General features: G+C 42.2%; 1 protein-coding gene across 13 annotated transcripts in view; it reads left to right on the top strand.

Annotated features, from left to right (window-relative positions):
• Positions 1-18,240, top strand: part of CRB2 (crumbs cell polarity complex component 2) — a 79,467-nt gene that overhangs the window by 39,073 nt on the left and 22,154 nt on the right. For 10 of the 13 annotated variants that reach the window (XR_011135622.1, XM_068914609.1, XM_068914613.1 and 7 more), the window contains 5 exons: positions 8,215-8,916; positions 11,105-11,300; positions 11,863-12,002; positions 12,470-12,652; positions 13,615-13,728. Coding sequence is in view for 12 of the 13 variants with exons in the window: in XM_068914609.1 (XP_068770710.1) it covers positions 8,215-8,916; positions 11,105-11,300; positions 11,863-12,002; positions 12,470-12,652; positions 13,615-13,728 (1,335 nt within the window). In the remaining variant the exon portion in view is untranslated. The remainder of the gene's footprint in view (positions 1-8,214; positions 8,917-11,104; positions 11,301-11,862; positions 12,003-12,469; positions 12,653-13,614; positions 13,729-18,240) is intronic. The other 3 variants (XM_068914612.1, XM_009688511.2, XM_009688808.2) reach the window with 2 other exon arrangements.

The following is an 18,240-nucleotide window of genomic DNA, read 5'->3' as shown; positions in this document are numbered from 1 at the left end:
TGTAGGCATTTCTGGGGTCCCTAGCATGCTGCTGGGTTGTTTATTCAGTATTGCCTTAGAGGTACTACCTACTGATTGCCAACGCTGCTTCTGGATTATTTTGAGATTTTTATTTTATTTATTTATTTTGGCCTAGTGCCATGTCTTCACAAAGCTTGTCAGATCTGACAAGCTGATAGCCTCAGATGATGACAGTAATGTTTAGATTCAGTGGATGGTATCTCAGTCTGAATTTTTTATTTCACTGAAGTATTATTTCTCCCCTGTATCCTATTTGCCCAACAGTACAAAAGTTTGAATAGTTGTTATGGAAAAATGGAGAGAAAGAATGTCAGTCATTCATTGTAACTTTTCCCTCAAATCTTGTTGCTGATATCCTGCATGTTTGCCAAGTGGGTCTGTAAGCCTCCAATAAGGAAGTTGTCCAAATTTTGGAGGTTTTAGGAGGTTTGCTCAGGATCTGGAGAGAAGGGGCTTAGTCTCTTTCACTCCATGCTAAACCCCACAAAATTTAATTTGTGTTGAAGATGGCAACATTCTGCTGGGTTTCTTCCTCCGTGTCAAGAGGGACATGGGGCTTGCAAGGCCCTAGGATGCATAAAAAAAATTTCCAACAAAGGCCTCTTACGCTCCCTGGACAAGCGTGCTGAAGGGAAGCTTCTACAGAAGGATTTGATTTCATTCTGTTGCCGCTTTTCATAGCGGACATGCTATCCTTCCAAAGTTAGCCAGGGTGGGGGGGGAGAGGATAAACAGCCTTAAAGCCCTTTTCAGGCCTGCCCTGTCCTCCTCCTTATTGTGTGGATCCTGGGAACAGGCCATGGTGTGTACCCTTTTGTTAATCCTTTACACTGACCAGGATAGGGACAGATCAGCAGAGGTCAGCAGGGATTTACTAATATAAGCACATGCCTTCCTGTTGTCATGGAAACATAACTCTTCCCATTCCTTTATTCAGCATTTCTTTAGTAGTTGTGTTACTCTGATACTTGGGTTGGAGGGGTTCCCTTTTTACCCTCAGCCTCAGTATCTTTTTCTAGCAGGAAATCTGCTGGGGTGATCAGTGGGACCACGGCCTGACTGGTAAGAATTGCATCAAGCTGGGATTTTGATCATTCACCGTTTAGGCACTTGGGAGTTCCTCTAGCTCAACTGCTGTTGCAGTGCTGTTGGGGTTTGCTGCTGGGAAGGCTCTGATTCTCACCTCTTGGTTATAACTTGGCATTTTTCCAGTTGCTGTAGTGAGCAGGGCAGGTGAAATATAACTAAAGGGAGCCTTTTTCCATAAGTCTGCAGTGCCTTTCATGAAAGATGATGATCATAGGGAGCAAGATTTAAAATAGTATGGAAGTCAAGGAACTCAACAGGGCCAGTTCATGCGCAAAAGGTATTTATTGCATGATGTATGGGTCATAATTTTGGAAATATGAATAAATGCTTGTAAGCATCAGGCAGTCTTTTCTGAAAATGTATCATTAAAAAATAGAGGGGAATATGCCTAAGCCTTATGTGGTACAATGTATTTAATATAAATAAAAGTGTTAGGTGTAGAATTGGGCAGATTTTCAGAGCCTGGAGCTTGTTATTTGTCATACTGGCATTGTTAGTGTGAATCCAGAAACAGGCAAACAAAATTCCCCTGTTTCTTTGATCCTCTCTCCTTTTGCTAGACACTTAAAATATTTACATTACATGCAGAAATCATATCACTCCATGTCATACAGAGTGGAAAATATTCAACTTTTTAATTCTGTAGTACTTCTACTGTAAAGTATTCAAGGCTTTGAATATTTTAATTTCACAAGATACTTGTGAGAATGTAGATTTATATCTGTTTTATAAGTTGGACAAACTGATACACAAAGTTAAAGTGGCTTGCGTTAAGCTCACATTAAGTTTTTGCCAGGTCTGGAAATTATGTTCTGGCATCCTGACTCCATCATCCCACTCCACTTGTAACTATGGTTAAAAGCACTTATCTGAGAGTTTGCACCCAGGAGAGAGTAACAGGATGAAAATCTTCTTTGAGTTGAAGAAGGTGTGATACTGAGCATCTTCTACATGGTCAGCTGTATCCCCAGCTTGAGGACTTCCATCATCTGCCACGATTCCCCAAGGCTTTGAAAAACCAATCTTGTGAAAAGGAAAAAGCAAAAGATACAAGCCAGTGAGTAATGCCATCTCACAAGCAGTGAAGTAATAAAATGACCTAACCCCCTTGTCCCCTGTACTCTCTTAGCAACTCCCTGTGGCAGCCTCTAATAAAACCTTCTCCTGCCAGACTTATCAGAACGGAGAGGGGGGAACCTGTGAAAGAAGTTGCTTCAATGCAATTCATGTTGTGGAGGAAATTACTGTTTGCTTAAATGGAGCTTAAGCTGCTTGCTTGTTTTCAAATCATTCAGACTTCAGAACATAGGTGAGATAGCGATTTTTGGTTGTTTTTTAAAGGGAAAGACAGAAATCTTGCTACAGTTCTTTGAGAACCTCCTCCTCCTGCGCTGTCTATCAATTCCCACAACTCTTTTCACCAGTGCAATGCAACAGCATCTCGTCCTGGCTTACTGAAGTAAGATATTATTCCGTGCTGTCTGGGAGAGAGACCAGTGGGATCTCAGATTGCCCAACATCTCTCATTAATTTCTGATTTCTGTCTGTATGGGCAGTAAACTGGCTGCTGCAACTGCCCTTTGATAAGACCATTTAATAAAAGCATAAATCTCATGTGTGTTCTCTAGTTTGCTGTAAGCAGTATAACTTAATGTGTGGGGCTTGTGTCTGAGAGATCTAGGAAGAGATGTAGCATTTTCTGTTGAGCATGTACATATTCAAAGCAGTCGAGTAACTTATCAGATACACTGTACTTCATAACTTTTGAAAGGATGAAGGTGAAAAATAGATATCTTCATTTTTTTCTTTCTTTTTCCTGGATAATAAACGTCTGAAGGTTAAATATTAGAAACTGATGTGCTGTCCGCCTTGGAAAATTCTATAGGAACTAATTCAACTAATGAAATCGCAAAATCCCTGGCAGCAAAAGATTTGCTGTTAAGAAATAAAAGTGAAGACATTTTTAACGACAACTTTTAATTCCAATGACGAACAAAGACTTTGTGGAAGAAAGACTATGCTAAAGACTACATCATTCTCTTCCCCACCTCAGCACAATCCCGTGCAAGTGTCTGAAATGCATGCGTAAAACCCCCAAAATTCTCCAATAACTTCTGCTGTAACATTCTTAACATTTGAGTAAAAAATACCTGTTAAGGCCAATTATTAAAACAGAAACTGGCAGTGGAGCTTGCCATAGCTCTTTGTTTGCCTTAAAGTGATGTAAAAGGTCATAAACCCCATCTTTTAGGGAAATCCTTTGTCAGCTACCTTTAAAGTGTAAAACCAGACCTGCCCTGACAGAGCTCAATGAATGCTTTATATCTGACTCTATTAGCCTTTGAAGTTCCTCCTAATCCACCCCTGAATGCCTGGAACGTATTCTTCAAAGAAACTGTAGTCCTCTCCAGTTTCATTTCAGAGTAGGATTGCAGGCCTGTATGACTGCAGTATATTTTTTACCTTTTTTTTATTTATTGAACATCACAGATTAGTATTCCTCTTGTGAAACATAGAGGAAAAATCCAAGATGTCCTTGTTAATCCAGCGACAACTACTTTTGTGAAAAACGATAAACTCCTGTCATTCAGTAACTTCTTTGGCCTAATCTTTGCCCTTCTCATAAAACGGCATAATCTGAATGACATGTTTTCATAGCTGATATATTGTGCAGCACTAAGAGCTAATTTACTCATTTTAGTTGTTAGCGTTTGGTGCAAAGTCACATGCTTTTCACGTTCATATGATAATTCTTCTCAGTTTTGGTACAAATTACTGTAAGACCTAGGACTGACTGATGAAAATATCAAAAGCAGAGCTAAAAAGGTCATACATAGGCTACCACTTAGCTCGAGAAAGACCAAGTCGTTAATACCCATTTATTACACTGAGTTCTTGCAGACTGTGCTTAACTTTCTGGTGATGTCACAAGTGCTGTACTCAGTTCTGCACTGTTGAAGTCCCACTTTTTGAGATCCATTTCTAATGAATTCTGTAGTGTGTTAGTGTCTTGTCTGGTGAATTGTGTAGCCAAGACATTAGCAATGCCACTGAATGAATGTTGGGATTATACTTTATTTATGCAGTGGCATGTTTTGTCCTTGGAAGCTATTCCAGTATTAGTATGGGCATATTGCATACAGAGGAGATAATCTTGGAGTCAGTGTTGTTAATATGCTTGTAACCTCTACTGAGTAGGGCAAACACGCAGATAATTTCCTACTAGCTGCTCCATACATGTCTTATGAGCGATGCTGTGTCACTTCAGTTTTTTTGCTAGCATCCCTGGGGCATCCCTGTTAGTGGCCAACTGCTTAGCTGTACTGGCTTTTTAAGGCTTCGAGAGAGACGAAAATAGAGTAGTGTTTTTTTTTGTTTTGAGAGCTTTGCTCTCTTTAGTAGTCACCTGTCTCCTCGACCAGCGTCATTGTGTTAAGGGAAAAGGTTATAGACACACATAGGTAAGGCTTATCTTGTGATGCAAGAAGGTTCCAGCGTTGTGCTTGAACCATCCCCAACAAAAGTTCTGACAGAGAGTAACGTGGAGTGGAAAGGAGCCTTTATTAATAACCTATCTGATTTTAAATTCCAAGACATACCAGAGCTCTTTTAATGGCCACTGCCTTGTTTAGCAAGAGCTGAGACTAGTTAGGAAGACCAAGGAGTGAAGAGGGTTGTTACTTTTAACTTGACTCAGCCTTCAGTGCATCCAGCTGTCTTTTCTGCCTGAGACCGTGAATGTTTTAGCATCCACAGTTAGAAGTTAAGTTCAGTAAGCAGGAACAAATGTTTTTTGCTAAACCCATGATAGATGGAATCAGGATGGTTGGTTAGCCGTGGACTATTAGCTAAAACCAGTACTGTAACAATGCAGGAACTCAACTTTTCCCTATATAACCCTATACATAACTAGTTATTCAACACAAATTATGACTTAACTGTAAATATAACTAAACTAATTAACGAATGGTGCTGTTGTTCATAACCAGAGTGAACTTAGAGGAGTCCTTATTACTTTACTGCCTTCGTAAGCTAAGCCAAGATTCTTCTTGATTTTCTAATGAAGTTTCATGTTTTCTTGTCTTGCTGTCTGTCTTTAGTTAGACCCTATTCTGCATCTATAAGTTTATACGCAACTGTGGGGCCATATATTTGTCACTGAATCTTTTTGTTATCGGCAAGCATTAATGAATAATAGAGATTACTGTGCACTAGTCCTATGATGAACTAAAACCGAGAAGGTGCTAAAAGGTATGTCTGTTGTGAAAGCACTTGGAAAAGACAGGAAACAGCAAAGGGATTTGATATTTATCTCTTTATTTGTAAGCAGCATTTAGATTGTCGTCTTAAAATGGGAACAGAAAATTGTGCATGTAGCCTTCGAAATGAGCATAGCCTGTCCACACTAGCAATGCTCGGTGACTGTTGAAATGCGAATTTCTTTGCGGATGGAGTTTTCTGCAAATCAGAGCAATCACTTTGAACATGCAGTGGGCTTGGTCTCTTTTTTATCGCACACTCTGCTCCTGGTCTCTGTAAAGTGCAGGCTGAGACTGGTTACTCATTAAGTATACAAAGGCTCATGTCTCCTGCCTAGTAAAGCTCTTTTGCAGAATAGTTTCCTGGGCTCCCCACTCTAATTGCTAAAGAGATTCCAGGCAGATTCCGTCATCCTTGTTTTCTGCCTGACTGGGAATCTGAGAATAAAAGGGTTGATGGGAGAATAATGAGACTGCTGGACAGTGCAATGCACAGCAACTCTCCCCAGCATCACATGAGAGAGGGAGGGAGGGGTGGGCAATGGAGATGATGCTGGAAAGAGAAAGGTCTGTCTAAATCCCTGAACACCCTCCATCCCCCATCAACACTGCCTCTTGAAAGAAGACTTAGAACCATTGCAGTCTTTTGGTGGGAGGAATTAGGGGGAGGTCAGGGCAGGGGCAGGCTTTTGTAAACCAAAGTCTCCTATAAATCCCTTTTAGGCGCTCAAGCCGGATGCCTCCACCTTCATTACAAAGAGGCTGAGGAGCCGATGGGCAGTGAGTTGATAGAAAACCGCTGACACAGATTAACTAGTGGGTGTGTAGAAGATGCACCGGAGCAAGGCCAACATGACCAAGAATGGGCTGGGATAAAGATGGCATGAATGAGAGAATGTGTAAGGTCAGCTGAGAAGTGATGCTGTGGTGTGTGTTCCTGGCAAATCCCTAGCAAGGAACATGGCACATTAAAACAACTTTCCTCAACTAGCAGTAATGCAGCAAGGGCCAAGGGTAGGGAGCCGTTTGTAGTGTCAGAGCTTTGCAGGCCTCTGCCCATTTGAGTAACTGGCTGCTCTCCACCTGGAGACTGATGCCTTTCACTAGCTGGCCCACAGTTATACATAGACAGCAGCGAACAGGACAAAGGGCTGATTACACAGTGGCATCTAAAGGCCAGGTTAAATGCTAGTGAATCCTAGATATGCAGTGCTAGGCAAAGTCAGGATCATCTCATCAGGAATAGTAGCTATTTCTCAGATACTATTTACTCTTTCTTGAGATTTACCTCTGCTTTGTGGCTGTTTTTTCCCCACGGATGTTTCCAAAACATCTGCTTGCAGTTACCTCCAAGTTTAGATGTTTCCTAGCACTTATGCGTGAATCAGTCTGCAGTATCTGTACTCCGCGGCTTCTCTCCTATGTATCCTGGAACGGGAAGCAGAGCAGAGCAAAAAACTGATATCAGAAAATTGCAGTGGGATGGAAAGCTAATATCTGTTGCCTTTGTGAGGAGAGTTCGCTGTTTGCATTGCCTTTTTGCTATTTACTACTTTTATTTTACTTTTGAAAGTGTATGATTTTTGTCACTGAATCCAGGGTATATTTCCTTGTAATATCAAGGCAAATGTCTCCTGTCCCTTAGGCTATCCTCTCCTTTGATCAGTCAGATTGTTTCACAAAATGAATTTGATGGAAAAGAAGCATTCCTCCTATTCTTCCATCCTCTTCACGATTGACAAATGTCTGAACTGAACACTTTTTTGTTTTCCTAGATCATGTATCCTGTGTAATCTCATTTATGTGAATTAAGTTCACAGTCCCATGGGCATGTCCCATCACATTTCTGGAGGGTGGAATTGCTCAACTAGGGCAGGGCCTTTTAAACACTGCTGTTAATGGTACTGTGACTAGGTGTGAATAAGCTGATCATGTACAAATGCTCCCAAGTGCAGGGGAATCTGGACTTGACGTTAGTTGCTGTTATGTGGATATCAGATTGGTGTTTTGGCTCTGGAAATACTAAGAGTTTGGATCTAAAATGTCATCAGCACAGTGAATCTTTTCAGACTCTGCTCTTCCTTGCTTACAATCTACTGCTGTGTAAATTTGCATATCTATCCTGTAGGGAGAGGGTGTCTGGCCAGTGATAATCAAACCTTGGGCTGCCCCATGTAGTCAGAGATCATGTGTGAAATATCCCAGTTTGGAGTTTGGGTTGGACTGTTTATGGCAGCATGTTTAGATCACTAGTGGACTAGCTCAGAAAAAATCTAAGTTCTGGAAGGAGCAGCTGAGATATTAAAAGCCACAGCCAATACCTTAAAATATAACCAGAAATTTACCAGCTGACTTTGTGGATTCTAAAGCACAAGTGTTGTGCCCTGACAGCAAGGGGGGGGGGGGGTGTCACTGAATTTTACACAAACTTCATCCATCTTGTGAATGGATTTGAGGTGACCCATTTCACTGTTCTCCAAGTGATGCAGGCATGAATAAGAAGTAAAATCTGTGGCAGAGAGGAAAGATCACAAGTCCTGGGCAGGCATGGATAGGAAAGGAGGCAAACTCTTCAGTTCTGAAATGTAAGCACCTCCTGAAAACTGGCCATCTAGTCACCTGTCATAGCAAGAAATTCCTAACAGCCATCATAAGAAGGCCTGTTGTATTGTCTTCTCTATGATAAATGTTGGATTTGCCAGTATCCTGAGTTAATGGCTAAAGCAGCCACTTTTGGTGTGGAGTTCAGGTGGGTGACCTGTGAAATCTAGGTGGTGATTGGTGGAAGAGCTCACTTCTTCAGGACTACTAACTCAGACTAACAAAAAGTCTCTTTTCTCAACAGGCACTTCTTACTCTGAAAATGATGGCAGCTGTTCATCATCCCCATGTGAAAATGGTGGGAGCTGTACGGATTTGGAAGTGGGTTACCAGTGCACCTGCCCCGTGCAGCCAGTAGCATACATGGGCATAAACTGTGAACAACTCTATGATGCATGCGTTAGCCATGAATGCCCTGCCCATAGGATTTGCCGCGGGACTCCAGGACTCCTGGAATATGAATGCATCTGTAGGCCTGGCTTCACAGGTATTGATTGTAACATTAATATTAATGAGTGTGAGAGCAACCCTTGTAAAGATCCTCATTTTGAATGTGTAGATAGTGTAAATGGATACACCTGTAAATGTCAAACAGGACTGAATGGAGAAGGATGCCAAACAGAAAGCTCTGTATGCTCTAGCCACCCCTGCCTAAATAACGGGACCTGTGTCGAGGGTCCTGGGGACTATACCTGCATCTGCCAACCTGGCTTCACCGGGGCCCACTGCAAAGACAACATTGATGAGTGCGCTTCCAGCCCATGCCAGAATGGAGCCATCTGCCGAGACAGGGTGAATGAGTATAGCTGTTTCTGTGTGCCTGGGTTCCAAGGATACAACTGTGAAATAGACATCAACGAGTGTGCGTCCCGGCCCTGTAAAAACAATGGCACCTGCCTGAATGAGATGGATCACTATTTGTGCAAGTGCGTCCCTGGCTACACAGGTACCTTTCATGCTCATGTACTAGCCGGGTGGTTGGGTTACATCTCATTGTTCGTATAGTTCCACAAGGCACCTGCTGGTGACAAGTGTTAGTAGCTGTCCTGAGGAGCTGTTGCGTTACAGCCATGAGACTAAATCTCTGTTGCATAACTCAAATTTCTGGAGCGTTCAGTACCGTATGAATAACAGTATAGGGCTTGCTGTTGTGGCTTCCAGGCAATAGTTAAGGCTTTGATTCCCATGAATGATGTAGCTGTTGAGAGAGGAGTGAAAGTGGGAACTGTCTGAGACTTGGAGTACTGGATATAATGTAGATGTGATTAGCTCTGAGGCTGAAATTAAGGGAGATATACAAGAAATGAGATTTATCTTTAGGAAGAGTAATAGAATAGTAATTCCTTGGTGTTCCTTGGTGTTTACAGGTATAACAAGTCTCTATCTGGCTTATAGTCCTTTATCCTGTCCTGTGGGATTTCTCTGGAAAAGTAGCCTTTTTAGAATGCAGTGGCTTGTAGTTGGAGGTTTCTTTTGCAACTCTTTCAGGTCCAGAGAATGGTTTTTTGCATGTGATGTTAAGTATCTGGGTGTTGTGCATGTGGGCTAATGGTGACTCAGACAGTAATCTGCACCTGTGAGTTATCTGCGAGGGAGGCAGCAGGAGGTTCTCCTTTCTGCTTATCAGAGTGGAATGCAGTTGTGCTGTGCTCGTGTCTGCCTGGTACCACTTAGCACATGAACTTTCTCAGCCTTCCTCCTTGTCGCAAACTGAAGTGTTTCAAGAGTTAGGTTGCTGTGAAGGAATGCTGCTGATTACCAGTGGAATGAAGAGAAGTTACAACATCAGGAATGCAGTCACTGATGCTGAATCACTCTCTGATAAAAAAAAAGAACAGAGATGAGGGAAGAAAACCACAGACTTTCTATGTAGACCTTAAAATAGCTACTGATTTTGAATAGCAAACATAATACTGTCTATACAAATCATTTCCATGCTCCAGGTTATTTTGACGTCAAGTATAAGGCTTTGCTTTGTGATCTGGTGCTTCATCCTGATCTGAGAAGTTCTAGCGCGACCAGTTAGCAAAGGCGGGTTGTTTCCTGGTGCTTGGAGCTGGAATTTGGGTGAAGGAAGTTTTTTGTGGGTATTGACGAGTCTGAACCAGCAGATTAGGGGGCCCGCATTCCTTCAGGATTAGGATGGCCGTGTCCACTACATGGCGAGCCTTTGCCAAGAAGGGCGGATTAGATGGATTGGCAGGTGCCACTGTAGTGACTAAAGTTTGGAGGTGATGTCAGGCCATGGGCAACTCACAGAGGTGGAAATATAGTAAGATAGTTGCATAGAAGTTCTTATTCTATCAGTGAAAGTTGTGACTTTGGACCAAAAATGCGTGACTTTCTGTTACTCTTGGCTACTAATATTGGAGCTAATACCTAACTTTTAATAGTATTTCATAATGTAATAACTTACTAATACATAGTATCACAGTAATTAGCATGCTGCACTGCTGTAATGCTTTTTTCCTAGGGATCTCAAAGCCAAGTTACAAATACCGTTTAAACAGATGGAACAATATTTCGGAGAAACAGGTATAGATCACTTCCCATACCCAAAATGCAACTGCCTCTGATGTAGAACAGTGGATCTGATTAGTAACAGCTCAAAACAAATGAAGACTACCATATCTAAAACTGTAAGAACTATATCATAGGTAAAAGTAAAAAAAGCTGTGGCTAGCAGTTTGATTCTTCTATTCCCATCCCCTCCTGCACCCAAAGAATCCCAAATGAAAACAGTTGTCATCAGATTTTTAAGAATTGATTTTATGGCTCGTTCAGAAAACACGTGTAATTTGCAAAGTGCTGATGTGTTGGCTACTTCAAGAAACCTGAATGAAAGAAACTAAAGCTTCGTAAATAATGTAAAACTAGTTTTGTTATAAAACTAAAATCCAAAAGTCTACCCAAAATAATTTTGTTTTCAAATAAAAATTAAAGGTCCCTAATTTGTAAGCATTGTTTACTGTCTCTTCATGAATTTCCAGTGCTCTTACGGCAGTATTTATAAAAGATGGCTACGTTAGCCAGTTAAGTTAATAGCATGGCTTTTGCGATTCCAGCTCAGAATTCTAGCCAGCACAAATATGCTTCGCTGGATTCATAACATGTTTCTTTCTTTTGTAACCGAGGTGTAAACTGTGATGCTGAAATAGATGAATGTGATTCTGAGCCTTGCCAGAATGGGGCCTTGTGCAGTGATCATGTTGGGTTCTACACCTGCACCTGTGCACCAGGTTACCAAGGCATCCAGTGTGAGGTGGACATCGATGAATGTGTGAGCCAGCCCTGCCAGCACAACGGAACATGTCACGACCTCGTTAACAGGTGAGAGATCAGTGGTGTTTTGACAGTTAGATACCAGAAATGATCTGAAGTTGTGCTGTTGTGCTTAGTGTAACCTGTAAAAATCAGGGTAAAAATCCGTGGGATGAATTGGATTTGCTGTTCTTTATATCCCTATGGTCCCAATGGCGATAATTCAGAGAATGATTTATGGCAGTACGCCCCTCCCACTAGCAGAACTGCTGGGATGCTCAAAGGAAGGTAGGAAAAGATTCCTTTTATTGCTTCCAGCTGACATATAAGGTACAAAGGGGGGCTAATTGAAGAGCATAATCAGCAAAAAAGCAACTGCCTGTCTAGGCTGAGAACATACCTATCTATCTGAATCTACCTTTTAACAGGTAAGGTGTGAGTTCAGAGACTCTGTTGGGATTGATCTGCTCTGTCACTACTGTGCCCTGTTTGTGCAGATGGAACTGCCTTTCCCCTCTGCCCCACAAGTGGGTGGGAGGACTGGCAGCTTAGCTCTGTTTGCTCTTTCCTCTTAAGGGGCTGGACAATCAAATTAAGAGCTTCTTCTCTGCTCTGTTTTGCTGCCCCTCAGCTACCGTTGTGACTGCAGTGACACAGGCTTCGAAGGGGACCACTGTGAGTTGGATATTCTGGAGTGTGCCTCTGAACCTTGTCTGAACAGTGCCACATGTGTGGAGGGAATCAAGAACTACAGCTGTGCCTGCTGGCCAGGTAGGTTAGAAAACTGTTTTGCTATGTTGTCATCTAAGCACACTGTGGTGGAAAACACATGCTAAATTGTCCTGAAGAGTGAAAAGTCAATGGTAATGCTGCATGGTCCAGTGTGATTTTCATTATTCTAAACAGTAAGGTTGCCACTGCTCCCCTTTAGAGGCCGTCCCAGGAGCCAACTGACCTTGTTGCTGGGCAATGTATCCTGTTCTCAGCCGTAACATTTCCCTTCTCCTCTCTCCTGCCTTTTTCTGTCGTGGTCTTTTCCATCATGTACTAATGCTTCCCTGGAAACGTGTTGTCTGGCTCCTGCCTTTGACATACTGAAGTAAATAGGACCCTAGGACTCCCTACTAGCTGAGCAGAAGTGTCTTCTGGCTGTTATTCTCACCTGTAAGGCAGCCACAATATTTGGGTGACTAATGTCAGTGAAGCTGTGTATGATGTTTACACTCATGTTTCCTGAGGTTACATGGGGCAGCGCTGTGAGGAGGATGTGGATGAGTGTGCTACAGATCCCTGTCGCAACGGAGGCGTATGCTTTGAGCGATCCAACCAAGCCTATTATGGAACACGACCTGACTTCCCCAGTGATTTCAGCTATAGCCAAGCAGCTGGTTTCCTCTGTTGGTGCCAGCCAGGCTTTGCAGGTGGGTTATGCATTGTGTTCCATCCTGTCTGCACCTGATGGAGTTCGCATGGTTTGAGGAGGATGGAATGGAGCAGTGTTATCTGTGCAGCCAAAGCCACTTAATGACTGCTGCTTCCTAGGGGGCAGCAGCCTGATGTGTCAGGAACATATTTCTGTTCATGTACGGTATTTGTATGTTGAGATAGCTGTCTGAATGTCATTCTCTGTCCAGCAAGCCTCTCTTAACACTCCCTTTCACTAGCTGAGGCAATAGTCTATGCCCTTTCCAAGTACTCTGAATACCCCCTGGCTATGAAAATGCCAGGGTGGATTCTCTTTGTCAGTCTGTCATGCATGTGGCAGAATTCATTCCTACAAGATATCTGTGGAACACTCCTCATCAGAGGCAGCTAATCCCCTGGAGTCCCAGGAAACTGTCCTAGGTGTTCCCTTGATGAGACTACTATCATGACAGTAGCTGTATAATCAGAGTAGGAGAAGAGGGGGTTCTTGATACCTTGCTCTTGGAGTTAGAAGCTCTGTGGATGTTCAGCTGAAATACTGCCTTTCCTCTAGTTTATCAAATATTTATAAAAGCATGGATTTAACAGCTAGGAGAGGCTCCCCGGAAGGAGGAGTTAAACAATAATACTTTATTCCTTTTTGAGAGAGATGAGAGTTTGGTCCACTATTGCACAGCTGGAATAGTTCAGAGGTTCCGATCCTGCCACTGCTCCCTTTCATGACACTGGCAAATCACTGGACCTTTGCTTGTTTCATTTTGCCTTATTTTTGCAGTGATAATATCTATCACCAGCCAGAGCGTCTGGAGAGATAAGTGATAGTTCAAGGAATCCCTTTGCATGCCTAAATGACAGAGAAGAACAACAAAAAAGTATAAATGCAAGTGTCATTGAGATTCTCTCCTCCACTGAAGCTTGTATGCCCTCATGATGGCTATTTGTATTTTCACTTTAAAAGGGGAGACCTGCTCTACTGACGTTGATGAGTGTGAATCCCAGCCATGTCAGAATGGAGGGCACTGCGTGGACCTTGTTAATGGCTTTCTTTGTCATTGCCCACCAGGATATTCAGGTAACGTTGGTGAACAAGGGTGGCTGGGATCAGATTGGTCTGGTGAACTGATGCTGACTGAGTGCCTGCGTTATTGCTCGGCTGCGTGACTGGATTCCAGCACTGTTTGGCACAGGCATTTGAACAGAACTGAGATGAACTGTGCAGAGCTCAGAAGTGCGGCAGAGGGAGTTCTTCAGTTCAGGGCTTAAGTGCCATGGGAAAGCTATGTGGTTTTACTGAAGTACGTGATAGCTGATCCTGTGTCTCAAAACCTACTTCATAGCCTATGTAGAAGAGTCTAAGACCAGAATACCTAGGGGACCTGTGTCCTGCGGTGAAAGTTCACTGGGAGAACTATGTATATTATACACATGCTATGAAGATGAACACATTTCAAATAAAAATATAGAAATGCAGAAAAAGGGGTGCTTAACATTCTGGCTGTCACCAACTACTGACTGTAGCAGATTGGATTACCAGTACATAAAACATCTGTAAAACATCTCTATTCCCTAACAGTCCTGGATGATAAGAGCCAGGGATTTTTGGCTGAAGGCAGTAATCTGCTATGGTAAGAGGTCAAAAGGTCTCTGTGATGTGAGCAAATGAAGCCTTCTCTGTTTACAAGGGACTGAGGAGTCTGGATTCTTCCAGAATGCCCTGCCTGACCCTAACAGGTTTCGGTTTCCTAGCTGTGAAACAAAGAAATAGTCTTGCACGCCAGCTCTGTTGGGAACGTACACTGCTGTTTATATGGGAGGTGGAGGTGGTTGTTGCCTCTTGAATATTCTGCAGTGTAAATGTTGCCCCTGCGTCGGAAGGTAAGGTGAACACAAGACTGTGTATTGCACCTTCTAGGTGTCTATAGTACCGTAGAAACTATGTATTCCAATAGGTAGGTCCTAACTAGCAGAACAAACTGGTGTTTTTTCCCCTTGTCTTTACTATGGGATTTTTTTTTTTTTTAAACTATTTCTAACATTTGCTCACAAACATATAATGATTTCTTTTTCATTTTTACCATGGCCATTAGCTCAGCATGAACACTGAGGAATGTCTTCTAACAAGTAACCTTTGTGCCGTGGTACCAAAAAGTAGTTTAGAAGAAAGGTGGTCCCCAGCACAATCTTGTACTTGTGTAGTTATGAGGCAGAGGTAACCTTTCCGCAGTGTTGCTAGGCTGCCATCTCGTGGGAAAAAGAAAAACTTGAAGCCAGAAGAAAACCTTGTCCTTTAACTTCTTGGAATGGTAGGTAGTGGCATTCCGTAGACTGTCTTAGGGCTTGAATGAATGGGAAAATTTTCTGTTTGCCTTCTGTGGTCATATTGATTGACCTATGCTAGTATAACTCTGTCTAGCCCTTTCCTGTGAAGACCCAGTACGCAGGTACTTTCACTCCCTGAATCTCAGACCAACCCCTGGTTAACGCATTCTGTTACTGGGTGAGTTCCTTGTGGTGGGTTTGTGGTATGTCTTGTTTGCTTACTATGTAATGTAGGCTAGGTCAAGAAAAAGTTGCTTCTGTAAGTGAGGCTTTTGCATATAGGCTTTTTAGCTAAGCTCTAAATTGCTACTTCTTGAGTAGTTAGAGTACTGTACTCCTGAAATGAGATATTGTCCAAATGAGATGATTTGCAGCTTATCCTATTTGTCAAAATTCTCACTCACACATGTGCCCATTTCCCTTTTCCTCCTTCGGTGCCTCAGCACCCCTTGTGGAGTTCAGAATTTCATTTTGCTTTGTCAAACTGCAGGTCTGTTTAATCCTTTCTAAGTCTTAGTTTGCTCATGGGCAGAAAAGCTGACAGAAGCACAGGACGGTGGGCAAAGGAGAAGTAGAGTTCATTCTCTTGCATCAATTTCAGGTCCGTTAGTACTTGAAGGGGATTAGAGGCAGGTTGCTCTTCTGGATATTGCTTTTGGTAAAGGACTTTGTCTCAGCTGAGGTAGTTCTGACACATTAACACAGTGAAAGGCTGGGAGCAGTCTCTGTGAGATCAGTGAGGGCATGTGGAGGAGTGAAGCTGACAGGGAAATAATAGCAATTAATCTCCCCTCCTTTGTCAATTAATCCCAGCATAGTCATGCTGGGTAAACAGCTTATTACTTCATATTAGGATCACCGAACAAGTTTGTGAAGCTTCCCATGATGTTTCTGTTCAAAACACATTTCTGTGGCAACTTAGATCTGCCATGAACTTAGGCTTAAGCTGCCTCCGCTGATTAAAGTGAACTTGCTACTCTGAAGAATGCTTTCTTGGGGCGGCAGGAGGCTTTTTTTGTATTTCTTGCCTTCAGTCTGAGGAATTTGGGGAGTGTTGGGATAACAGTGTGAGTCAGGAGAAAGTATTTCTTTGCAAATTAACTACCTCAGTGCTGTCTCAGCGTTGCAGGGACATGAGACAACTTTCCCTAAAATGCCATTGTCACAAAAACAATGTGGTGCCTCTTTCCAGAGAGAACTACATATCAGGCCTTGGAGAAGCCATCCCATGCATCAGCCTATGCTTAAGTAGAGGATGTGCCCTGTGAGGCTGTAAGAAGTGTGAATCGGAAGATTGTGAGGCTGCTAAATGAAAAGAGAAGGAGAATGAATCTTGCGTGGTCTTGGAAATGATGATACAGTATCAAGAGGAAAAACATACTAAGAAAAGCCATTGTGTTAGGAAAAAACAAAATGAATGATTTATTCGTAGGAATGGTTTTGATCCATCAGGTATGTACCAGGCAATGATTTAGGCCAAGAAGTAAAAACAACATATACCTCCAGTTGGAATGAGAACTAACTTTTAACCTGGAAGAATGTAATCACTAATGTGGAATTTGGCTAGTTCTTTCTTTAAAAACCTCTAAATGGCCTGAGAATTCCCACTCGTATTTCCAGTCCTGCTAAAGTTGCCTCTAGAAAGGCCAGTACTGTGGCAATGGCCAGCCTGAATGAGAGGGGAAGGGCGCTTTTTGATCTCAAACGTCCCTTGCCAGTAGCACCTTGTGGTCCTGGTAAAATTGAGCTTTTTTACACACAGCTTAGGAGTTCTTCTACCTTCATGAGAAATCAGAAGGTGAAGTGTCGATAAAGTTGGGAAGGACTGTGATTGTGAATTTCTTTCAGTAGTAAATCAATGTGTTTATCAACCATTTTACTTCATTCAGCCATAATATCTTTGTCAGTTGTCTTGAAAGAAGGAGGATACCTTTTCTGTCATTTGGTTGTTCTGCAAGAGTGCTGGCCAAACTCAAATAGGCTTGAATTTTTTGGTCATAGGTTAAACATAAAATCCCATGAAAGAAGCGGGAGATGGTTCTTCCTTCTGAACATCCTTGGGTAGATTTAATTAGCTCTGTAGTTAATTAGACCTTTTAAACTTGCTGTCATCTACAGAATGCTGCAAAAATGTAGGCTTCAGTGTAGACCTTCAGGTGAGTTTTGATCCAAAGTGGCCTCTGAGATTCTGATGCTTGTGACTGCACTTAAATCTGTTTTGAGCTAGCTCTTTGCATAATTTTCTGACTAACCAATAGCCTGAGATATGCCCACTCACCATGGTTAAAGGCTTTTGAGAGGATTATTAAAGGTGGAGCAACTCTGATGAATTAAGTTTGACTTCTTTACTAATGAAAATGGGTGAAGCCCAGCTTAATGTCCTCTTTAGAATCAAGTCAGGCAAATACATAGGCAGAGTAGTATCCCAGAGTGACAGAAGTTCTCCTGTGCGTAGGTATGGCAAGACTGCTGTCTTCTAAAGGTGTCTGACCAAGAGGGGTAACTTCAAGATGGCAGACATTAGACTAGATTTCATCTAAAATGCTTATCAGCAATGTTTATTATTTCCAGTTATAATGGACTTGCTTGCCAGTTAACACCATCCTTGCAGAATGTGACCTGCTTGGTACACTTCAGACAGATGAAAAATTTCCATTCCTTTCTTTATGAGAAGGCTAGCTCTTGAGACAAAAATGGGTGTCCCCAGAGCCTGGAAAGAAATTTCTAAATTTCTGGGATTCATTTACCGACACAGTGAGGAAGTTGCAGATCTCTGTCTAAGGAACGTGTATGAAATTTGGATGCTTCTACCCAAAGTTCACCCTCCATTTTCTGACATTTTTCTGCTAAGGACCCTCTGAGGTATTTAGTATTTCTTATCTTGTGCTCATCCAAGAAGTTTTACAAATGATTAGGAACAAAATAATTCTCTGAACTTAAACCCTGTGACTCAGTCTTATAACTCGCATGTTTGCCAGTGTGCAAGAACTGGGAATTAAAACCTGTAGAAAATGAGTCATCTGATCCTTCTAATTTCTTTGAACTCCTCGAGTTTGAAAGAACCTAAGCAGTGACCCCTCGCTTGTGTGTAGTTTGAAACAGGGAACGCGTGGTCAACCATTTTGGCTTGGAAGAAATCTTATTTAAGTATTTCATCTTGCTTGTGTGTGTTCCGTTTAGAATTCTCATGACGGTGTATTCCCCAACCTCATTCTGTGTCCCTAATAGAACACTGCTTTGTATATATCCTTAAACTGATCCCGGG

This window comes from Struthio camelus, chromosome 20 (genome assembly GCF_040807025.1).
Source record: "Struthio camelus isolate bStrCam1 chromosome 20, bStrCam1.hap1, whole genome shotgun sequence".
Lineage (NCBI taxonomy): Eukaryota > Metazoa > Chordata > Aves > Struthioniformes > Struthionidae > Struthio > Struthio camelus.
This window is presented reverse-complemented; position numbering and strand designations above follow the sequence as displayed.